Here is a 25,329-nt window from a genome sequence, read left to right on the forward strand (position 1 = left end):
CGTTGCTCCTCTGTGCTTGACCATTCCGAATTTCCCATCCATGCAAACTTACCGAGCCACATGAATCTATCTAAAAGAATAAATCAGAGGAAAAGCGGCCTTTTGAGTCCTAAAGAACAAAAAATGTTGAAAATCGTTATTAAAACGTGTCACGTGGGGTGGCGCTCTTCATGGATTCATCTGTTCCATCTGACCTCCTGGACCAGTTGAACTTCTACTTTGTCCCACGTCCGGCTGCACATAACCGAACTGAAACTGAAAACCGAACTGAAAAAACCTAACCGAAATCGAATTTCAGTTTTTATGCTTTTATGGTTAGGTTTTAGTTAGCAAAAGTGCTAACCATCCACAACTTAGTTAATTCGGTTATAAACCGAAAATACCGTGGTTAACCGAAGAAAACCGAATAGCTTAGCACAAAAACGAATTTTGCTCGGCAGGCCCATCCCTAATTCACGTAAAACGTTTATATTTGTTTACAAGTGCATATTGCACAATAGGTATAGCATGGCGTGGTGGTTTGAATGTTTATTTTTATTATTTTAAGTCTGTAATGTGCAGCGTTGTACTAATTTGGCTGCATTTCATTATGTATTATTTCTGTCTTCTACAACATAATTAGTTTGGCCATTAAAAATATAGAAACGAAATATATGTCCATAAAAATATATAGAAACGAAATATATGTTCATTATTTTAAGTCTGCAATGTGCAGCGTTTTACTAATTTGTCTGCATTTCATTATTTATTATTTCTGTCTTCTACAACATAATTAGTTTGGCCATTAAAAATATAGAAACGAAATATATGTCCATAAAAATATATAGAAACGAAATATATGTTCATTATTTTAAGTCTGCAATGTGCAGCGTTTTACTAATTTGTCTGCATTTCATTATTTATTATTTCTGTCTTCTACAACATAATTAGTTTGGCCATTAAAAATATAGAAACGAAATATATGTCCATAAAAATAGGTGTTATTCTAAAATTTGCGTCAACTTTGGTTAATTTGGTTATTACCGAAACCGAACCGAATTAATATGGTTATTACCGAAACTGAACCGAATTAATATGGTTATTACCGAAACCGAACTGTATTTTTATACGAAACCGTATTTACCGAAGTATTGGAACCGTATTTACCGAAAAACTGTATTTACCAAACCGAATTAACCATATTAACCGAACACGCAGCCGGACTCCCACGTGCAGACACCTATTAGCCAACTCATGATTTGATCTGTAATTCGATGTGTTAATTTAATATGGTATTGTTAATTTACCGAAAAACGCTGCACATTGCAGACACCTATTAACGAGCAGCATTTTTTTATTTGGGCCTATTTTCATTATGTTAAGTCTGTAATGTGCAGCGTTGTACTAATTTGGCTGCATTTCATTATGTATTATTTGTGTCTTCTACAACATAATTGGCCATCAAAAATATAGAAACGAAATATTTGTCCATAAAAATGTATAGAAACGAAATATATGTTCATTATTTTAAGTCTGTAATGTGCAGCGTTTTACTAATTTGTCTGCATTTCATTATTTATTATTTTTGTCTTCTACAACATAATTAGTTTGACCATTAAAAATATAGAAATGAAATATATGTCCATAAAAAATAGGTGTTATTCTAAAATTTGCGTCAACTTTGGTTAATTTGGTTATTACCGAAACCAAACCGAATTAATATGGTTATTACCGAAACCGAACCGTATACGAAACCGTATTTACCGAAGTATTGAGACCGTATTTACCGAAAAACTATATTTACCGAACCGAATTAACCATATTAACCGAACGCGCAGCCGGACTCCCACGTGCAGACACCTATTAGCCAACTCATGATTTGATCTGTAATTCGATGTGTTAATTTAATATGGTATTGTTAATTTAATATGGTATTGTTGTCTCACTTACAAATCATCGTATCTCAAAGTTAGCATGGAAGAATATGTCTCAAGCTGCTCAATAAGCCTTTTAAGGACGGTTTTAGTTTGAATGAATATGATGTAAGCCAGGACAGATCATTAAGCTCGTATTGTGACCTAGTCAATCGTGTGTACATACTACATATTAGACAGTATGCGGAAGTACATTCTAAATTGTTGAGCCAGCTGATTTGTTTGTATGCAAAACAACATGTCATTCTACAGTATATTACATTAATATGGAGACCAATGATCTAAATACCCACATACAATTGGACATCGTTTGTACCGAACCATTACATTGTTTGCATGAAATTGATCAACACGAGGAAATTTGAAGTTCAAACCGAGTGTTCGCTTGTTGCTTGTACATGGTATTTGATCTATACAATAATTATCCATGGTCTTAATTTTGAAACAACAAGTTATCCATGGTATTATAGTAACACACATTAATAGATGTAGACAAACGACCATAATTAAGTTTAGATCTGTAGAGTCTGGACGGATTATTTGCGGTTTCATCATGTACTGCTCCAATCCGTTGCGATTTCTACCACTTGATCATCTAATCAACCAATTAGCCCGGCTGAAAGCAAAAGTTGGATCTCACATGTTAATGCCTGAATATTACAAACAAATTAAAACTTAAAATATCCAAAAAAATATTCTCAACAATTTTTGTTTTTTAAGCACTCTAGAATGTTATAGACAACATTTGATAAGTATCATCAATTTTTTTACTTTAAAACCTACTTATATATTTGAACACAAATACTTGTATCTCACTAAAATGATCATAGAAAATAATTATACTTACTAAAATTATGTTTTTCGTAGATGCTTTATAGAGTGTGATTTACCTATCCATAAATTGTAGTGTTCATACATAAGTTATACCCTATAAGTAATCGATAGAAATTTCATGAGTTTTGAATGAAAAAAATGTTTTCTACGATTTTTTTAGCATGTCACTAGTAATTGATTCCTAAAAATATATAGGCTATATTTTAGAAATGATTGAAGCTTCATGTACTTGTGTCGCCTAATACCGTGTGCGGCTCCCCGATGCCATCTCTCAGGTAAAGGTGGCGCACATGTACTACTATGACATGATTGTTTGCGGGATGCTACTGGAGATGCTATTTTTTTTTTTGGCATTTTAAGGTCTAATTTCTTTGTGCATTTATTCATGCTTTGACATGCAAGGTCTAACCACTATTTTTTTTTCATCAACTGGGCTAATTCATTGATTAGATGATCAAGTGGTGAAAACCGCAACAGATTCAAGGAGTACGTGGTGGAAACCGCAAAAGGTCTGTTCAAGTGGTGTTTTGTGCAACAATTAGAGTAGGAGGTGGTGGAATCTGCAATTCCCTCTATTCTAGGACCTCGAAGTTCTGCACGTTTGCGCCTTTATACAGAAGTAATGATGAGTCATTCTTGCTTATAAATACATCACGACCATTGCTATCATCTACCATTGTAGCAGTCTAGCAGACACATTTTAGTACCTACAAACATTAGTAACGAGTCAGCAACAAGCATATTGCCAAGTTATTTTCTTTCCATGAAGTTGTGATGGGTATGAGAGACGTCAGGAAACGATTGCTAGAGATCGTTAATTACCACATTGTCTAACTGATCATGGCATATTTTGGGGATTATCTGCCTTTCCATGTTTTTTATTGTTGAGTTTCATTCTAAAAATGTGATGTTTTGAATCACGTGCCACCATGCACATTGTTGAAGCGACTAGCTATAGTCGAAGATATTTGATGTATCCGGAGCCATCTCCAGATATTTGGGGTCCCTGTGCGAAAAGCAAAATGGGGCCCTAAATTTTGAGAAAAACACATAAAATTAATAATTAAAACATACTTTCATTTTAATATAACTACCATATGTATTATTTCGTACAATGTGTAGAAACATCAACCATTAGTTCTATTGAAAGATTCTACAGTATAAAGCAATAAACTGACCTCTACTGTATCATCACCATGGCAATCACCAATATTACCATGTGTGGAACTTGATTTTGGGAGTTAATTTGAGAATCCCTCATAATAAATATGTCAAGAGCACACCCTTTCAGATTGTGTTGCTGCTTCTACTTTTCCTTTCTTATTATGTTTTTGTAGCACCCGATTCATGGGTTCTAGAAGACATGATTCTTTCTATTTATAAACAAAAAGTAGTTATTTGAATGAATTCAAATACTACATGGATTTAAATTCACAATTGTCAAGTTAAGTTAATGTAAGAGAGTACCGTAGTACAAACCTTGACTGACCTTGAGTTTGAGATCCAGAGTTGGGGCCTGATTGGGACGTCGGGAGGCTGAGAGGAGCCTGAATCGATCAATCCTTTACGGAACCGTAAATACAAACTAAGGAAGGCAGAGCTGAGACGCAACGCTCTGATCAATCCAATTGGGGCCTAGGGATCAAACTTGGGATGATGAACAAGCGCTGGGGTCGACCCAGCGGCAAGATCCATTTTAAATAAAAGTTTACATATTGATAACTTAATTTACATATGAAAAATGACATTAAAAAAGAAAATCAATAGATAGAAACCCTATCTAAGGTTTGGGCCGGCCACGCTGCCTAGGCCTCGTCATCCTTGGTCAGATCGACGTACTCTAGCACGGGTCACACATAAGGACACAACACCATATGTGGCACCAAAGATGGGGCCGCAGCCGCTGGATAGCCCGGTGGTCCAGCGGAAATAAAGTGTGATGTTGGTCTTTGCTTGCCATCGACCATTTGTGAGGAAGGGCGTTGTAAGTACGGGTGTACAAAAACCACACTGCAGGAAACCGTTCGAACCGGCTAGCAACAGCTAGTTCATTTTCTTTCACAAATCTAAATCTCATTTCCAATTTAGTACACAAATTTAAACTAAGCTGAAACCGGTGAGACCGTCACACCGTATTTGCGCACCCTTAGCCGTAGGACCATGTAACAGTTGAGCTTTGTTCGTACTTCTCGTACCGTCTCTCCTCCGTTGCTTCTCATGTTCTCCACTAAACAATGGTGTTTATGTGGCAAGGCATGTGTCAACAAATGCAATGTAGTGCTGTCAAATAGAAAAACGAAAAGCTTGTGATCTGTTCCTGTTCGGAGTCCCAAGTTCGGTGGTGTTTGGGTGCATACTCCCATCTGCTGCCGCTACCGGCAAGTGCGACCCGTTTCCCGCCACAGGTCACATTCACATCCCGGCCTTCGGCAGGTAACGGCAAATTGAACGAGAAATCAGTGATCCTCGTCAGTCGCCATGATCCTCGGACGGGGACAAGAGGACGCCCGGGAGTTCCGAACACATCTTCACTTGACCAATTCCCAGCCAAAGAAACTCCCCGAGCCGCCCGCGCTATCCTCGTTATTCTTCCCGTCTCTGCCTTTCCCGCGCTAGCCGAGCCAGTTCCATTCCATCTCTCTGTCCTGAACACCCTTGAGGTCGATCACTCAGACGCCAACGAACGAGCGCGCGCGCCGGGATGGCAAGCATCTTCTGGGGCGGCGCCAAGGCCGACGAGGTCGCCGACTTCGATGAGTACGACCCCACCCCCTACGGCGGCGGCTACGACATCGCGCTCACCTTCGGCCGCGCTCTCCCGCCCTCCGACGAAACCTGCTACCCCATCTCCACAGCCACCACCTCCTCCTCATATGAGAGCCACGGCGCGGCTGACCAGCATCGCAGGAGGCCGCAGGAGCAGGAGAGCCACGGGTCGGCAGGGTACGGCAGGAGGCCCCATGCTCAGGAGGATGAGACTCACGGCTCTGCTGCTGTCTACGGACACGGGAGGAGAGCGCACGACGACGATGATGATGCAGGTGGGTACCGGAAGCCAAAGCCGGCTTACGACGACGACGAGGGAGGGTACCGGAAGCCGAAGCCGGCGCACGGCCACGACGACGATGAGCGGCCCAGCTACGGCCGCAAGAAGAATGTGAGTTCTTGTCCATTGTCACCCAATCGAGGGTTGCACGTCCCGGCCGGACAATTCCAGTCCCGCCCAGCCTTACTCACGCTTTGCGAATGCTAAAAAATAGATCAAATTGGACCTGTAATCATATTAGAATTGTTTCCTTGAAATTTATCTCTTGCTGTGTTTTTCTGTAGGACGACGACGATGAGGATGAGAGGAAGCCACGCTACAAGAAGCACGACGATGACGATGATGACGACGAGAGGAAGCCACGCTACAAGAAGCGCGACGATGACGATGATGACGACGACAGGAAGCCGCGCTACAAGAAGCGCGATGACGACGATGATGATGACGATGACAGGAAGCCGCGTTACAAGAAGCACGATGATGATGACGACGACGATGACGAAAAGAAGCAGCGCTACAGGAAGAACAACCGCCGCCGCGACGATTACGATGATTGATCAAACCATGCGTCCTCTACTGATGGTCACGGTGTTCCCAGTGCATTTGACTCGCGCTGAATAAGCAAGGATGTGACCGCTTCCCTTCGCTGAATTTCCGTTTGATCTTTCCTTTTACTTTCAGGATTTTCGTTTTGTTATTTTTTGGTAAGTCTGTGTATGGACGCATGGTTGATTCTCTTGTAATACAATGTACGGCTTCAATTGCTTGAAAATGCGATCTCCGGCATGTTCTCCAAGGAAACTGTGCAGCAGTGGTTTCTGGCCTCTCTAGTAACTGCCCATCCGGATGGTCGGGAAGCTACATTAATAAGTAGCCGCGGGCTTACAATTATTCAAGAGAAACTCTAAGAAAAAGAAAATCATGGCATAGTCCTGAACTTTTACTAAAAGGACCCTAGAAAGAACTTTTACTAAAAGGACCCTAGAAAGAAATTGTAAAACACGATCATATCCTTCTACACTGGAGTTGATAATGAACTCGACGCCACAGCCACCCGCGCCGTCGCCGGGGACGACACCACTTGGAAATGGGCAAGCCTTGATCACCACGATAGTGCTCCAGAAGATCCTTCCCTTTGGCTCACCGGTTGGGAGGAGAAGGTGAGATGGCACCATCACAAAGCCATCGGCCAGATCTCGGAGTGTCCCCCTTCGGCCATAATAGTCAACAGCTAGACGACCCTAAGCCGCCGAGGATGAGCTGCTAAGGATGCGCTCCAAAATATCTACATTGATACATCTCGGTTGGAGATCCGAGCACGGCAACCAACTTCACGGCTGCATCCACCACGGCAACCAAGCACAGACGCTAGGGATAGATACCCACCACCTTCAGATCTAGGCACCATGCATGCTTATATTCGGAGATCCGAGCGATGAGGCTCTTCCCCACCCCCGGTTTCGTCCACTAGAGCACCACAGAGAGGAGGACAACCACCACCATCCACCGGATTCAGCTAGCAAGATCCAGCGACTCACTCCAAACTTCCCAAAATCAAGCCCTAAACTACACTACTAGAAAAAGACCTATAGGCCCAGAGTTACCGCTAGGGTACCTCAAATTTAGCGCGCCAGGAGTAAGGATCGCCCAGGTCTGGGCCAGGTCAGAGTCGTACACTCACTTACCACCGGCGCACGATTATAGTGGTACACCGGAGGTATATTGCTATCTGTGGCGCACCACTTCGGCGGTAAGTGAGGATCAAAATCCTCACTCCTCCTTGGATTTTACCATTTTTTAGATTCCTCAAAATCAAAAAGAAAATAGTGTTTGTTGATGGCTTAGCTCCCCTGCTGCCCTCCTCCACACAAGCTGCACCTCACCAGCAGCTTGTCCCGATCAAGCCTCAACCGACCTCGACACCGGCCACCATTCCCTGCCGCCTCTACCTCGTCGCCCAAGCAAGGCACTGCGGCCTAGTGTAGAGAGCTCCGGCTGGGGGAGGGGGGAGCCGGTGAAGGAGCAGGCTTGGGACAGTGGAGTAGCAGAGGAGATAATGGAGAGAGTAGCATTTTAGGTTTCGATACAATTTTTTTGAAATGGCCTTCTCCTGCCCTATCCTCTCCAATACCCAACCCACCACTCTTCCATGGGTGTACCCGACCGCCACCCCTACAGGTCGCCGTTAATGGCAGGGCCGAGAAGCGACGAGGACCACCGGTTGCTGCTGCTTCTGCTCACCGGTGGCCACTTCCCCGAGATGGTCTGCAGCTAGGGGTGGGAGTTCGTCGACGGTGGTTGGCGGCGGAGGTGGTCGTCAAGCGCCAGCAGCCCGAGCCTCGCATGGCATCATCGACTTCCAGGCAACAAGCTCGTCATCGTCGTCTTCCTCCAGATCGATGGAGAAGGAGTCAAAAGGACTCGATCACGTTTTCAATTTCCTCTAAGGGTTCTTGATGTAAAGTGCACAAAGGCCCACAAGCCCTTTTTGTTTTATGAAAAAGAATACCGCCGACGTACCATAGGGGTGCACAGGCGATATATGATGTTACTGCTGGCGGTAAGCTATTTTGCCCCTCCAGCGGTGGATTGTTTCCTAGTAGTGCTAGTGCTAATGTGGCTAATGTGTACATGAGAGAGAACCAGGCCCTTTCCCTAAAAAAACTCCGGCGGCATCACCGTCTGGAGTGCCAAGGGATTGGGCCGGCCTCACTTGGACGACTCTTAAACTCGCAAGAGGAGAGGGGTGTGAAGGATGGGGAAGGGAATGGCCAGTGCCCATCGTATTGCGAGCACTTCTTATAGGTACAAATAGTCAATACACATTAGGGATGAAAACAGAGCGGAAAGTTTCAAAGTTTTCATCGAAAATGTGGAAACATAGAAGAAATATGGAAGTAAAGGGCGAATTTTATGGAAATGGAAACAGAAAATTTGAAGCAAAGATGAAAGTGGAAACTTTCTAGCGGAACAACCACAACATAATTTCGGTTTGGGTGTGACTGTTTATCGATCGACTAACTCCATCAAATCTCAGTTGCAACTCATGTTGCAATTGATGACTAGCACGAATCACGAAGTAAATTTCCCGATAATTTTTCTTAGTTGCAACTCTATTTGCAACTAAAAAACTCAGTTACAACCTAACTTGCAACTCATATACACGAATCACGATGCAAATTAAACGGTGTAAGGCTCACGAACTTCGTTCTCAGCTAGGTGAGAACTAGCAAATTCTTTTCTATTTTCCACAAATAGGGGACTTTACGTGTTACTGTGGTTTTCATGGCTATGTTTGGCTAAGTCTAACTGATCCTTACCAATCTCATCGAAACCCTATCTAGCATACACAAAACCGCGTGACCTAGGGTTATGGATACCAGACACGATGCCATGGTTGCGCCGTGTCACGCAGCCACATTCTGCTTTCATATCATTGCTCGTACCTTGGTCCCAATGCTTCCGACCTCGTTTTAGTGATTTTTGTATTCATTTTCGATTCCGCTAAGAAATATGAAAAAATGTGGAACACCCAGTTTCGATTTTTTTGCTTAGTTTCATCCTTACGCAGTAGTGCGCGCTAGTACGAACTATTCAAGCTCTTACTATTCGTTCAAGCTGGTTATCATGCTCGATATATACATGCCGTGCATGTGCATACACATCTGCATACGATCGAAGTCTTTTTTTCTCTGTGTCAAGTTGACGTGCTTTTCCTGTACTAATATTTATGTGACCATTCCAAAATTTCATGGCTTAGTGCTATGATCAGAGGCCGCTCGATAATGAAGGGCGCATGAATTTATCCGTTAGCTGGGATTAGGGAGAAGGGCGCATGTCCTTTTCACAGACTGCAAGAAATTAGCAACGCTTTTTAACCCGCACCTTTAGTTTTGCAAAAAAAAAACCCATCGGCAATCCTTTTCTTCCTTCCAGATTTTACAATAGTGCATGCAGGCAGCCGAGCAAAGCAGCTGCTTAAGAACATAACATAATTGAAGTCGGGAAGAATTTTCTGAAGCTAATACAGTCAGTACATTGGAAATAAAGTATCAAGCATGAGTTTTCATAAAGTGATCGGTACTTATATTGTGTATTTTAGGACATATTGAGTTTTTGTTACTCTGGAACCACTCCAATAAAAACTCACCTATACATTTTCACAATTCTATAGAAAAATAACGACATCCGCCTACAAATACGCCAGCACCATTTGCTTCCATCTACCAGACCACCATGGCAGCAAACATGCTTGCAATTCCTTTGGCTATTATCTTTCAGTGAAGTTGTGATGGGGACGAGAGGCCTCAGGAAAGGATTTACAATTGTATCGTAGCATAACTGTTGCGACTACACGTCGCGTGTTTTTAGCTATCGACTTTTTTTTTGAAACACATATTATATATTAGGCCAGCAAGCCGCCTCATTAAAAACCTCCCAGTCCCCTTCAGTACCCTGGGAGGAAAAGAGTGCGTAAAAAACTTGCTGCCTCAGTTCACAGAAGGATTACAAAATGATCACCCGATCAGAAATAAGAACAGGATCTAGAAAAGGGGAGGATCAGAAAACCAAAACTCCCTAACTTCCTGGGTGTAACCATGGCGAGCCAACGCATGTGCAGCTTCATTAGCTTCTCGCGGGCAGTGTATGAATGTCGCCATACCGAGTACCAGTAGCAGATGCCTGCAGTCATCAATAATCACCGCTCCCGTTCCTCTGTAATCTGATGGATTTCGGACAGCTTCCACCACCTCCATCGAATCGGATTCTACAGCTAGGGACTGAGCTCCAAACTGCTCCGCCAGTTTTAGACCATTAAAAAGGGCTAAAGCTTCCATTGTTGCCACATCAATTGCATGATCAGTATGATCACAACAAGCCGCAATAAAATTTCCTCTGGAATCTCTTATAATTGCACCGGTTGCTCCTCTCCCCGTCTCTGGTTCATAGGCAGCATCCACATTTAACTTGTAAACCCCAGATGCAGGTTTTGTCCAACCTCCTCTACGGATTGTATTTCCACTCCCCTTCACTTTTGAATTGTTTGCAACAATACCTTTGATATTCAGCACTGTCCTCACAATATTCGGTACTGGTTCCTTGTTCTTTATCTGCCTCCTAGACCACCAAATATACCAGCTTGCTACCATGACAGTAGCCACTCTATTGTCCATATCACATGCAATACCGCCTGGTTTTTCGGAACAGAGAAGCTCCTCCAGGATGATCGACCCTGATCGATCCATTACTATTGCCGCATTTACATTTTCCTGGAGCCCCAGACCTTGCCAAACCTCTTGTGCTCTAGGGCAACTAAAAAGCATATGTCGAATATCTTCTGCATTGATCAAACAAACTGGGCAATTGACTGAAGAGCCAATGTGTCTATTCGCTAAGACACAGTAACATGGTACAATCCCATGTAAAGCACGCCACATAAAAATCTGAATCTTGCGTGGGACTTGTGTGTTCCATATTTTCTTCCAAACCTCATGAGGAGATGACCTGTCCGAACTATCCGAACGGTTCACTCTCCTTCTATATTCATGTCTCCATTCCGTATAATATGCCGACTTGACAGAAAAACGTCCAGACTTGTTTAGACTCCAAGCTATAAAATCTGACTGCCCAAAACTCGGAAGGGGAATCCGAAGGATCCTCTCCTCATCAACAGACCAGAAAGTTTGTCTAATCAAATCCTCATCCCAGCCACCAGTAATAGGACAGATTAATTCATTAACTCGCGTCAGAATCTGATTGCCCCTAATAGTCACCACCTTTCTTGTAGGACTGGAAGGTACCCAATGATCAGCCCATATGTCAATAGTTTCTCCATTTCCTGGTCTCCAAATGCATCCTCTCTTGAAAGTTTTCAAACCAGCCATAATACTTTGCCACGTGTAAGAAGAGCCCTTTTTCAAGACCGAATTGATCAGATCTCCATCAGGGTAGTATTTTGCTCTAAGCACCTGAGCACATAAGGAATCTGGGTCACTTAGTAATCTCCAGCATTGTTTTGCTAGCATGGCTTGATTAAAACAGTGGAGGTCTCGGAATCCCATTCCTCCTTCATTCTTCGGGATACACATCTTCCACCATGCCATCCAATGCATTTTCCGCTGAGTTCTTGATCCGCCCCACCAGAATTTAGCAATGGCATTACATATCGCTTTACAAATACTCTTTGGTATATTAAACACCGACATGGCATATGCCGGTATGGCTTGAGCTATAGCTTTCAAGAGAATCTCCTTCCCTCCTGTAGATAATAATTTTTCATTCCATCCATTGATGCGTTGGCAGATCCTTTCAACCAGATGCTGAAAACAGTCGCTTCGATCAATGCCAACCAGAGATGGTAAACCCAAGTATTTATCAGTCAAGGATTCCACCAAAATATTCAGGTGCGCACACACTTCTGCACGAACTTGCACATCAGTGTTAGGACTAAAAAAGATGCTTGATTTTGCAACACTCACCAATTGTCCTGAGCTTGCACAATACATATCCAGTGCATTACGGAGAGATGTGGCGTTGGACATATCAGCTGTCATCAAGATCAAAGAATCGTCGAGCAAATAAGAGATGTGATACCGACGGTGCCCCGCGACACACTTTGACCCCTTGAATACCACTATTCAGCTCCTCATACTCCGGAAGACTTGACAAACCTTCGAGCACAAATCAAAAATAGATACGGAGACGGGGGTCCCCCTGTCTAATCCCTCTCGTAGGAGTAAAAACCTCGGTTTCCTCCGAATTGAACCAGATTCTATAATTAGCCGAGGTGACACAGGCCATGATCATATTTACCCACTCCACATTAAAACCCAATCTCAGCATCATATCTCGCAAGAACCCCCACTCAACACGGTCATATGCCTTATGCATATCAAGTTTCACCGCACACATACCCCTCTTCCCCTGCCGCTTCTTCTTGATGGCATGGAAGCATTCATAGGCTACCAAGACATTATCTGTGATAAGGCGTCCTGGCACAAACGCACTTTGTGTCTTCGAAATAATTTCTGGAAGTATGACTTTAAGTCTCTTCGATAGAACTTTTGATATCACCTTATACACCACATTACACAAACTAATGGGTCTGAATTGTGTAATCAGTTCTGGACTTTCCACTTTTGGAATTAGTACAATGGCTGTTTCGTTCCATCCCTCCGGAATAGTTCCTGTATTGAGAGCTTGTAACACTTATTTTGTCACTTCCTCTCCCACTACAGCCCAAAACTTCTTATAAAACACCGCATGTAATCCATCTGTGCCTGGTGCCTTATAATCACCAATATCAAACATAGCTTCTTTTATTTCCTCAGCCGTGTAGGGTTTAAGCAGAGCCTCATTCATCTCTCGTAGACACTCGCGGCCTAACTCTCTGTAACAGATTTACATCCGTATGATGTACCTCCGAACTGAACAAAGAGGCAAAGTAATCTTTGATAAAAGGTTTGAGGTCCTCATTTCCTTCTAGTACTGCTCCATTCTCATTCTTCAAACTGAGAATACTATTTCTCTTCCGTCTAGCCTTCGCGAAATTATGGAAAAACGTGGTATTTTGATCCCCATGCAATAACCAATCAGCACGGCTACGCTGCATGTACTGAACTTCCTCTTGTTCAAGCGCAACTTCAATTTTCCTTGTCACCTCTTTCTGTAGCTGGGTCGTCTCCTCGTTCATCGGCCCACTCAGCAGTTTATCTAGTTCCCTAGTCAACTCTTTCACCTTTTTCCTTGGAGCTTTAAGGACTGATCGATCCCATTCATGTAAGTCTGAATGTACTGAGGCCAACTTTCCTAACAATGGTGCATTTGGTGGTGCATGCGCCCAAGCTGTTTCGACAATCTCCCCCACCTTCTCCTCCTTCAACCATTTCCCTTCAAAACGGCGACGGCTGCGAGAAGTATTTGTGACAGCTGCGTAAGTCTCGGTGTCCACTAAAATGGGCCTATGGTCCGACCCGATAGATGTCAAGTTATGAACTCCTGCATATGGGAATAAAGCTGACCAATTAGCATCTCCCATCGCCTCTGTCCAATCTTTCACGAATATTACCTCTCTTCCAGGTAAAGATGTTACCAATGTAACCAAGATCCTCCAACCCACAATCCGTCAGACAGTCACGGAATGCTTGCATGTATGACAATGGTCTTGGGGCCCCTCCTTCTTTCTCAATTTCCGATAAAATTTCATTCATATCACCCAACACCATCCAAGGCAAATTCACTTGTTGGTGTAAATCTCGGAGATAGCGCCATGTGCGATGTTTATGTCGCCAGACAGATTCTCCATATAACCCCGTCAATCTCCAGTCCTTGTCCGGGGTATCACCAGAAACTAGCACATCAATATAATTGTTATGCTCGTATTTCAACTGAACCTTCACATGTTGATCCCACAACATCATCAAGCCTCCAGCTCTACCATTACTCGGCACCACCCAGGCATGTGCAAAGCCGAGTTTCAGACGCAGTCTCTCACCACCTTCTCTGTTAAGATGAGTCTCAGACAGAAAAAGTATATCTGGCCTATGTTGCCTCCGGATATCCAGAAGCGATCTGCTTGCCGAGGAGTTGCCAGCTCCACGGCAATTATATCCACAGATTTTCATTGCTCCTGGCGGCCCTCCTCACTGGAGTCCGCCAATCCTACTGATGTATCACCAGCTTTGTGCCTTTTTGGCAATTGAACTTTCTGTGGGGTAGTCTCCCCTACCATCTTTCCTTCCAGCCCTTCCACAATAGTAGCAACATGGGGTGCTGGCATAATTGCCAATGTATTTTCATTCAGTTGTCCATCTCTAGTTCCCATATTTCTCTTCTTCAGCCACCCTAAATCTGTTTTCGGGTTAGAATTAAAACCAGCACTCTCTGCCTCCTTCCCCTCATACTTCTGATCAAAACCAGTTCTGCCCCCACGGCCCCTCCCTCTACCTCTAGCACCACTAGTTTGGGGTCGAGTAACAAATTCTCTTTTTGGTTGGTACCACAAATCCTCTTGCGGTACCATCATAAAATCTCCATACTGAAACTTCTTCGGATCATGGGATCCTTCACCGCATTCATCAGCAACATGACCAATTACCCCACAATGGGCACAGAACCGTGGCATCTTCTCATACAACACTCTGAATTTTTGAGGTTCCTGTCCAGGGTCCACCCTTCCTGTCACAAAACGCATCAGAGGTTTTTTCAATTTGATTTTTATATATACTCTCACAAACTTGACAAAGCTTGCACCATTAGCCCCAAATTCAACCAGTAATACTTCTCCCAATTTCCTTGCCATCGCTTTAGTGGCAGCAGTGTTCCGAATTAGTTCCGGCATACCCATAATCCTTACCCATACTCTAATGGAATCCAACGGGATCATCTCCGTGTTCACCAGTCCATTATACTCCTCAATCACAACAGCATTGCGCCTAAACAGCCATGGTCCACCATGCATGGCCGTCCTCCAATCTCCCAGACATTTGAACTGTGCTGTAAAGGTATACTCATCTAGGGCTCGGAACGAAACTTCCTGAGCAACCGCCCATGCTACCTGCATCTTCTGATAAAAAGCAGTATGGCTAAACGGGGTTTTCAGGCAAACCCTAATGATGACCATCCACTTCATAGATTCTCGGTTTTCCTCGATCAACCCTGATAGGTCAACCGCATCTTCTTCCTCCTCTGTAATTTCCAGACGCTGAAGCATTGACTCAATATTCTCCTTCGGATCCGGGATATTTGGATCAATCCCTCCATCCTCTTGCAAACAATCCATACCTTCTTTTCCTTTAGCTGGCGCAGACGTAGGGTCCTTGACGGACTCATCCTTCTTCCCGTCGGCCTTCTCTGCCATGGTCCAGGAGTTGCGCCGCCCCCCCAGTCCACAGACCTTTACCAGCGCGACAGCAGTCTTTGTGTCGACGTCGATCGGAGCAGATCTCCAGAAACGGCGGCGATATGGTGGAGTTCCTGCGATCGCCGCAGGGACAGAGAAAACCCTAAAAACGAAAGGGTATATTGACGAGCACTTTTTTTTAGCTATCGACTTGACTCGTGGGGTTGTACATGGTTGCCTAATGGTTAGACAACGATGAGGCGTGCTCCAGTGACGCCTGGTACTGGTGCCCATCAGATACCCACCGGTGGGGAATCTGACACGGGAACGTATCACGTGAAAATGGCCTAGTTCCTGAAAATCTGAAAATTCCTATAACTACCGTTGGATCATGTACCAATGAGTTTAGATCGCCAACCTCAATCCCACCTCCACCCATTTTGTACAATAACCCTCGCAGTCACAAGAAATATCAATCCCGTCCTCAGTTCTCTCCACCTCTCTCTCTCTCCGTCCAGTCTCAACTCTCCGACCCAACTCCGTTTCTCCCCCGTCTCCGGCTGCGCACGGATGCGCTTCCCGGCGATGAGCACCACCTCTTCCAACAACCCCATGAGAATCCTCTCGCAGCAAGTCTGGTGGCCATTCTTGGATTCCACTGGATTAGTAGGGTAGATCCACCAACAAGATTGATTTGGAGCAAAGACTCTGTTCGTGAAGACAGTTCATGTTCTGATTCTCCTCTTAATTCATGGAATTTATGAATCCTTTCCAATATAATTTTTCTAAAGATTCCCTGTTTTTCCTTGTTTTGGTCACACGATTTTCTCTTGAATCTTGGGATTTCTTACCTGATCTGAATGGTTGAATGTTCATGATTTTTCATATTGTTCAGACCTAGTTCAGATCTGATTTGTGTGTGTTCGTGATCCCTCCTTACCCATGTATGGTGTTGGTCTGTTGCTGCCAACGTTGGAGGAGTGTTGAATATGCAAGCACTTTTGTTTTCTCTCATGAACTGATCCAAATCCAAACGAATCTGTCAACTGTGCGATCCATCTGTGTGCTCGTTCACGAACTCGAACGAATCTGAATTTTTTTTATTCATGCTTAAGATCTCAAAGTAATTAAATATTCCCGAGTTTCTCAGTGATTCAAATGGGATGAAAATTGATTTGTTCAGCCCATCTCCGAATCGTGAGGATGAGCAAGTAGGAGGAAGGTCCAGGAATTACTCTACCGGCACTGGCGCGTGGTGTTTTCTACAAATGTGTATCTACTGACTGGTCGTGGGACGGAGGCTGCAATCTAGTCGTTGGTACATGATCCAAGGGCTAAGGACATGGATTTTCAGATTTGCAGAACTTGTTCATTTTCACCTGATATGCCCCCCGATCTGACACCTATATATATGCTAGAAAGATATAAGTATAACCGATGATTATATTCGTTGATGTATATTTTTCATATCAATATGAAAAAATACAAGTTTTATCTTTCAAAAAGAGGATATATTAATATCAAGAAGATATCAATTATACCCACCCTCTGCAATAATATAATGTCAAGAGCTAATCAAAGCATTAAGGATAAAAGGCAGAATATTCTTCAGTGTGAGGCGACGTTTCCGTCGACAGCGAGACGTCTGTGGTGACTTTGTCAATCTCAAGACCAATCGGATGAAGTTTCTTGGATGCAGTCTCTCGAAGATACTCATAGAGGCAGGGTGTGCATGCGTGCGTTCATAGGGATGATTGTATGTGCGTATATGTAACCGTCTATGTTTGTACGTACTGTGTTTCGCAAAAAAATATGGTGGTGTTTTTCGAGACACCTTGTTAATCCACATATGCTAACAAAATATAAAAATGTGATTTTAATCTTAACATCTTAGGTTAAAATGTAAAAAGTGTGACGTACACCAATATAGGTATATAAAAGTAAACTTATGCCACATTAAGCTATATGGGTACACACGTTATTTTGATCATTATACTTTCACAGTCAGATCTGAAAATTGTAGAGTCCTGTATTTTTGTTCCACATTACAACCCACCATAAATTTAGGTGAAAAATAGGAGGAGGTTTGCTTCCATGTAAAAAAACGAAGCGATTTGACAGATTACTTGTCAAATCACATAAAGAAGAAGGAAGCGATCTGCTTCCATGTCAAAAAAGAAGAAGATATTTGCTTCTACATGATAGGTTCAAATTAAGTAAATAAGAAGTCCGGCGGGTGTACGTCAGATATGGATAAACAAGTGTTACCTTACATTATAAATTCACTTGAAAATTGGAAGCACTGCTTCCATGTCAAAAAAAGGAAGCAATTTTCTTCTACAGTTTAAGTGCCAAATCACGTAAAAAGGAGTCCTACAAGTGTATATCAGATATATGGATAAGGAAATCACTTTTTGTTTCCTTTTCTTGAATACTAGCATATTGTTGATCTTGAAATTATTCAAAGGAGCTAGATAGGTCCGTATCAATCTCATTGCAAGCACATCTAGACTATAGATGGGATTTTTTATTTTGAGAAACACAATACAAACGCAAACTCTCACATACACTCGTATACACCCCTATGAACACACATACACACATCCTACCTCTATGAACACATCTGGAAGACTGAGCCGGCGGATCCGATCTTGAAGTTGGCAAAGTCATCACATGCGTCTCGCTCTTGACGGGAACGTCGCCTCCCACTGAAAGAATTTTTTATCTTTATGAGACACACACATGTCAAACCTGGGATTTGAACTCTGGTGTACTGGGGGTACAACCATCCTCCTAACCACCCAACCTCAGGTTGTTTCTCAAATTTTTGCTACGTATATCCCATTTCTAGCTCTAGGACATCTTGCGATAACTTGAGGATGATTGACGTCGGATCAACCCACACCAGCAACTTCATCTTGAGCGGGTCACCCAGCGGATAAAATAAAGAAGGTTGATGATCAATCAACGCAATGTATCGACCAGCTCAGGATAAAATAGTTTTAGCAAATAATAAGATACAATAAAGTTATGGAGTGAATATCATTTTAAAATCCATACTTAACTTTTTACTAATATATTATTTATACATAGCGCAATATGGCACTTGCTTCTATTAGAAACATATCAGTCAAAGTTTATGCGGGAGTTAGAGAAAAATCCGTCTACACATTAAAAGCCTTCAAAAGTTTGTACTTTGATAGCTATCGACCTTTGACAACACATTCTGGAAATCTATTTCCTTCCCAATGTAACATGGAAGGTATTTGTGGGAAGAATCACCAACTTTTCTAGGATGTTAGAGTGAAATTCTGGACTGCAATAAATTATAGATAAGGGAAAAAATTGATGTACAATATTGGACAATATAGATCCTCCATATTTAAGAGCAACCACAATCATAAATAAGTAAGATTAGATATAACTTTTGAGCAAATGCCTCTGAATTGGTTAACATATGGGACCAATAGAAGAAAAAATAATAGAAATGAACACAAGAAAGGGAAAATATCAAAGGTCAGTTAGAGTGAAAATCAATTTTGTTAGAATAAATGATATATGTTGCAGCACTATAGTGAATCCTCACATAATTTTAATTAATTTTACATGGTTAAATTTCTATAGTGGAAGTAAAATGAAAATCACTAGGAATATTGCCACGCTTTTAACCCATTGTACATTCATGACCACGATTCGCAACAATAGATGATGCAAAATAAAATTTATTGGACATAGAAACTCCGGGAAGCAAAGCAATTGCAGAACTGTAGTACAATAATGGTGTGAAACAAGTTATTAGACATTGTTATTAGGTAATACTTTGAAGATTTATTTATTCTGAAATATTTTATGAGTATTTGTTTTGTAATATTATGTGAGCAGTTTTCTCTAGATTTAAGTAAATCACGTCTATGTGTTGATTATGCGAACACAAAGCAAAACGGACACGGATATTTATGGATATATGGCATGGACAATGATAGGTGAGGCAAAGATACGTAGCAACTAAAAACAATTCAATTGGGTAAATTTCATTAAACACTAGGTTTGGTAGTTTTAATGATTATATAACATTGCTTCTATAAAGTTAAAACGTATAAAACATTAAAGAAAAAGATAAACTATTAGAAGTAGATAGCCTTTTGAGATGTTGCCCTCGCATTTTTGCGGGCCACCTTGTTAGTTCCTATAATAGCATGGTAGAAATGTTTTTAATTGTCTTTCAAAATACATTGAAATTATAGAAATATTGTTTCATGGAACTTTTCGATAATTATGTGGAATATTCGGAACTACTCTAACTAGAAGGACACAGAAAATATCTACCTAGCCTATGGTTTGTACGTCAGATATATCATGTTAGATCTATAGGTCGAGTCACAACTTAGGTTTGAATCCAAATGATGTTAGAACAAAACAGGTATTTTTGTTTTTACTGTGAAATACTATACATGATGTATATTGCACCAGTACGCCGAAACTACATTCTTAATTGTTGAGCTAGTTATCTGTTTGTATGTAAAATGACATACATGTCACTGTAAAAGATTCTGAATCAATATCAGGACAAATATTTGAAACGCGAACGCGCAACTAGACATCATTAGTAATGTGACATTAATTTGTTGCTAGTTGGCTAATTATTATTGCATGATATTAGATACACATGCATAATCTGTTCTGAACATACTATCAGAAATAGAGTTATATCAGATCGTGAGCTTTTCCATCATTTGTAGGTGATATCGAGTCTCTGACTAGGGCCACCACTCCAAAGCTTCGTACAATTTCACATGTTTAAAGAATTAATGGCGAACAATTCTGAGCTATATATACATACACAAGCACCATTTCTTACAAAAAGTAATATCACACACATTGAGTCAGCAACAAGCATATTGCTCGGTTATTTTCATTCCATTAAGTTGTGATGGGGACGAGAGGCCTCGGGAAAGGATTTACATCTTGATGAACTCGTTTCTGTGTCGACCATGCAACATGTGGCACTCGTTTCTGAGGGCGCCGTTTCCTCTGTGGCGTCATCGAGGAGTTCCGGCACCTCCCTCGCCTAGGGTCTCAAGTTCCGGGTGAAAACCTTAGATTTCGCATGCCAAATCGGATGATGGCGGCGTCTTTGATGTCGTACCCTCCATGGAGGCGTCGTCTTTGGAGCTTTGAGTTCAGACCGTAGTCCTTCCTCGTGGATCTTTGTGCTAGCCACATGGGAGGCGTCTTGTGATGCAGTTGACGCGCTAGCCTCTTGAGCGGTATCGCGGTGGTTTGCGCGACGAGGATCTTCCTCGGACAGCGCAAGCAAGCCTCTTGATATGCAGTGGTGGGTTGGCCTCTGTGCTTGATGGTGGGTTGCTGAAGACTGCACGCTTGCACGTCTGGTGAGGTTGCTGGGAGCTAGCCGCTGCGCCGACGGCGTCGCTGGATTTGGGCTGAGGCCGGAGCAGCAATGCCCCCAGCTGAGCCGTGGTGGGCTCGCTGGATCCGGGTGGTACGCGTCTTGGCTGCGGATGGCAGGTTCTTGGTAATTTCGTAGATGCACAAGCACTGCGACTTTCACCGGCATGGGTCCTGTTTAGCGGATGAGCTCTCTTTGTAGCATCCTAGAGAAGCACTCGACGGATTTCGACCCTTTGCCGTAGTCTCGTTTTGAGTGTTGGGTGTGTGTGGGTGTCTCGGCCTTGTCTTAGGCTTGTAATGTAATTTTCTATCAATGAATCGAAACGCAAAGCTTTTGCGTTTTCGCGAAAAAAAACATGTGGCACTGGGATTTTGTTGTAGATTGATACATGTTTGTTTAATGGATGCACCACCGTGGATCACGGTTCCAAGATTCATTGTGAGCTGTGGTCGTTTGTGTCGAACTTTGGCAACGAAGGTCATAAGATTAATTGTGTGTGTGAGTTTTTCGTAAATAATGTTACTACTGTTATTTCTGTTCCAGTATATTTTTCTAATTTCACTTTTTGACGAGCTATTCCACTTATATATACGGAGTATTTGTGTAATTTCATGATTCGTGTGTATGTTCTGCTCCGAAGAAATAACGCCTCATCCACAAGAGCAAGACGCGCAGAGAAAAAAGAAATGGACGCAAAAGCAGCAGCCACTTCGTACCACTTCACGGGAAGTCCCTCGCTGGACGGCTGAAGCCAAAAGCTGATGCCTCTTCCCATCGTTCGTTCTCTAGCTAGCTAGCCCTGGTCCCTCCTCGCTCCTCTCCCGGAGAGCCTCCCGCCTTCCTCTCCAACGTGCCGACGCCGAGGCGCCAAAAATAAACACGTACGCGCGTGGGCTTCTCCTCCGGTCCTCGTGGAGGCCTCGTGCCCTCGTGGCGATCGATCCATGGAGGTTGCCGCGGCGGAAGAGCCGGCGCCCCCGGGCGAGTGGCTGGAGGAGCGCGGCGCGGTTTCCGTGTACCTCCCCAGACTGATCGCCGGCATCATCTCCGGCACGCTCACTGGCCTCTTCGCTCTCGGTAATCAACGGCAGCTCCTCCTCGTGCTCTCGTCCATCGTTCTTGCTTAAATTGTGGTGCGTAAATTAAGCAGCTGGGGCCTTGACTGGAGCCGTCACCGGCGCGCTGGCGGGCAGAGCCTCCGACAGCGGTGCTCTCCGGGGAGCTGGGCTGGGCGCGATCGCCGGGGCCGTCCTATCCATCGAGGTTCTCGAGGCGTCCCGCGCGTACTGGTGCTCGGACCGGCTCGGTACTTCCTCCATGGTCAGTGAGCTTCTTCCACGCACCCTTGCCTGCTTTCAGATGCTCTGTTTTTGCCTCCACTTGCATAATGCTTGCCCAAGACTATGAATTATGACCCGCTGATTTCCATGTCCAAGAGAATACGTGACGACACCTGATGATACAGATCATCTCTCAAAAAATGCCGCCACTTTCACTGTTGTCTTGCTCTAAATATTTCCACTGTTATCAGGTTCCTATTTGTTGAAGATTATCGTTTATGACACGACACGCCTCTAAGAAAGTTCGTAAACTATGTTGCTCAGGCAGATTTCATAGAGCAGCTCCTTCATGCCCGGTTTGTGCAAGAGCGGCTCAGATCTTCAGCACATCCAGCCTACCGTTGGCAGGTCAGTTGCATATCCTTGTCTACCTAGCAGCGATGTTTTCCTATCTAGAAAGGAAACTACATAAATGCCGCCACTCGTTTATAGCAGTTTTGCAAGTACAAAATGTAGAGATGGTACGATCCTGACGGTGATGCGTATGAATGTTGCTTGTCAAGTGTATTCTATTTGGTGAATGAATTAAATCAGATTGAATGGACAGTACTGCAAAAGGGAGGTTGCTGGGTTCACAATTAAGTGAGGGTCCCGTCAAGTGTCGCTGTTTGCATCTGTACTCAATTTCAGCTATATTGCTTTGCTTCGACAGGTCGGCATATCAGACTTAGGTCAGGACGATGTGTACGACATCTTCGGAGAGATTTCGTCCAGAAGGCTTTCCAGAGAGTTGCTGAAGAAATTACCACAGTTTGTGGTAACTGATCAGGCCCAGGGCACATTTGGTGAAAACCTGCCTTGCACTATCTGTCTACAGGTACAGTTACCTTCATGTTGTGAGAGGGACTTGTATTGCATAGTTTGGACTTGGTTTTGGTTCAACAGTAATATTTTTTCTAGAGAAAGGAAGATGCTCTGCCAGATTTCATTAAGGGAAAAGGGAAAAGGCAAACTAGTATAGAATATGTACAGAGAAAATGGGGAAAAAACGGTAAGTGAAAAAACTGCAATATGCTGAAGTTGAAGTTTTGTCACTCCCTGCATACAGGGGAGTTGAGATTCAGCTAACATGTTCTGTACTACTTCCATTGGGACATAATGGTTATTATGTTGATCGATGTCCTGAAGATCCATAGCTGAGTACGTACTTGCTTATCACAAGGTGGTTGTATGTTGATCAATGAAGATCCATAGCAGAGTACTTACCACTAGGTGGTTGCTGCTGTTTTCCAGCTGGTTGTCAGTGATGATTGATATGGTAATAAATATAGATGAAACAGTGCGCAAGGACTATAATGTCCATGGAACCTTCTATAACTAAAACCTAGACTTCTGTGTTGGCTCTGATCACGGATGATTGTAAAAATATTATTGCCTAATTAATAAAGCTCACGGTTTCCCTCAGAAAAAAAAAACCCAGCTAGGATCAAACCGTTTCTTCACAGGATACTGCGAAATTTAGCTAAACCTCCATCTATTTTTTTTAAAGCTAAACCAAGAATATTGTAAAATTTATGCGTTTACATGATAAGAAATGTTACACTTGTCCATTTGTGTTAAGTGAGAGCTAGCCAGTGTACACTGGGACATTAGATTATAACACTGTAGTTGGACAATGAATGCAGAGAGGTGCAACAACCGATATTTTTGTGTCTTCTTTAGATTCAATTGCTACCAATTTTTGCCTGCTACTGAATGCAATGTGGTTGGTGTTGGTGTGTATGTTTATTTTTTTCCAATAAATTTTGTTTCCATTGTTCTCAACCTCATAAATACTAACAGTGTGCTTCTTGATCTTGTAGGATATGGTAGCTGGTGAGACAGCGAGGAGGTTGCCAAATTGTTCCCATGCTTTTCACCAGCCTTGCGTGGACAAATGGCTGCTTAGCCACGGTTCATGTCCTGTGTGTCGGCAGCATGTCCAAGATACTAAGATGTATAGGTAAGCATATTTACCAGTTCGATGTCTTAGGTGGAATAGTTGTGCACAGCGTTCGCTCTGATACTACATAGGAATAGTGAAGAGAGAAAGTATACACAGATAGTGTTGTAAATTAGATTAATCTGTCTATTCTACACTGCAAGCAAAGAGGCTCTGTACGACTGTACATCTGATATTTTCTCGCAAACTAAGAAAAAATATAAAGGGAAATGATTGGTCTGCTGCCATTGAATGTATATAAGCCATTTTAGAATGTGGTTTGCATTGAGAGTTGTGTTACTGTTGCGTTCCGTACATGTAAATAAATTTAGTTCTTTACAAAATGAATCATGGTCCTATGCATTGATAATTTTTTGAACCATTATACACCGCATGGACCGAGCGCTTCACATTTGTTGCCTTTGGTGCAACAGTATTTTTTTGTAACTCCTACTGCACTGGTGCTCAACCGGGAGGGCAGCACCCGGCGCACTCGATCATGCGCTTACACGTGTCATGTGCAGAGTGCACCATGCATGATGATGGTTTGGGGTTATTTTTATTACTTTCTCTATTATTCCTTTTAGTCCATCCCTGTTTTTTTCTTTCAGATTTTCTAAGTTGTGGAATGTGTGTATGTCTAATGTTGTGGGCTCATGGGAAGTACACACCACTAACAAAAAAGAAAACACTGCTAGTCCAAAAATACAAGAATATGAACTGGGAAGTGCAAGTACAATAACTTGGTAAGTACTACTAGTATAGGAACTACACTGCATGTAGAAAAAGTTCGGTGAAACATATCAAAACATGCTATACTTTAGAAGATATCAACGCGAGAAATTAACACAACAATGGGATTGTTTCATAATTCAAATAAACGGGTCAAAAGACATTTCAGTTTGAATATCCTTTTAGAAAAAAAAATTATGCACCTCCACTTGCACGAGGAAAACCGGAGGCACTAGGTTCTCACCAAAACCCTATGGCATCTCATGATTTATGCTGGCGCTGACATCAC

The 25,329-nt window shown here is 42.8% G+C and overlaps 2 protein-coding genes across 2 annotated transcripts; both read left to right on the forward strand.

Annotated features, from left to right (window-relative positions):
• Positions 1-5,260: 5,260 nt before the first annotated feature.
• On the forward strand, positions 5,261-6,568 carry LOC124693113 (uncharacterized protein At5g39570-like). The gene is made up of 2 exons (XM_047226568.1): positions 5,261-5,904; positions 6,216-6,568. Exons 1-2 carry the CDS (start codon positions 5,449-5,451, stop codon positions 6,348-6,350), a joined length of 591 nt encoding a protein of 196 aa, XP_047082524.1. The 5' UTR covers positions 5,261-5,448; the 3' UTR covers positions 6,351-6,568.
• Positions 6,569-21,752: 15,184 nt separating this feature from the next.
• On the forward strand, positions 21,753-24,551 carry LOC124688307 (NEP1-interacting protein-like 2). The gene is made up of 5 exons (XM_047221999.1): positions 21,753-22,124; positions 22,198-22,367; positions 22,652-22,735; positions 23,040-23,204; positions 24,190-24,551. The coding sequence occupies exons 1-5, from the start codon at positions 21,992-21,994 to the stop codon at positions 24,331-24,333; spliced, it is 696 nt and encodes a 231-aa protein (XP_047077955.1). The 5' UTR covers positions 21,753-21,991; the 3' UTR covers positions 24,334-24,551.
• The last annotated feature ends 778 nt before the right edge of the window (positions 24,552-25,329 follow it).

Source organism: Lolium rigidum, chromosome 2 (genome assembly GCF_022539505.1).
Source record: "Lolium rigidum isolate FL_2022 chromosome 2, APGP_CSIRO_Lrig_0.1, whole genome shotgun sequence".
In the NCBI taxonomy this organism is placed as follows: domain Eukaryota; kingdom Viridiplantae; phylum Streptophyta; class Magnoliopsida; order Poales; family Poaceae; genus Lolium; species Lolium rigidum.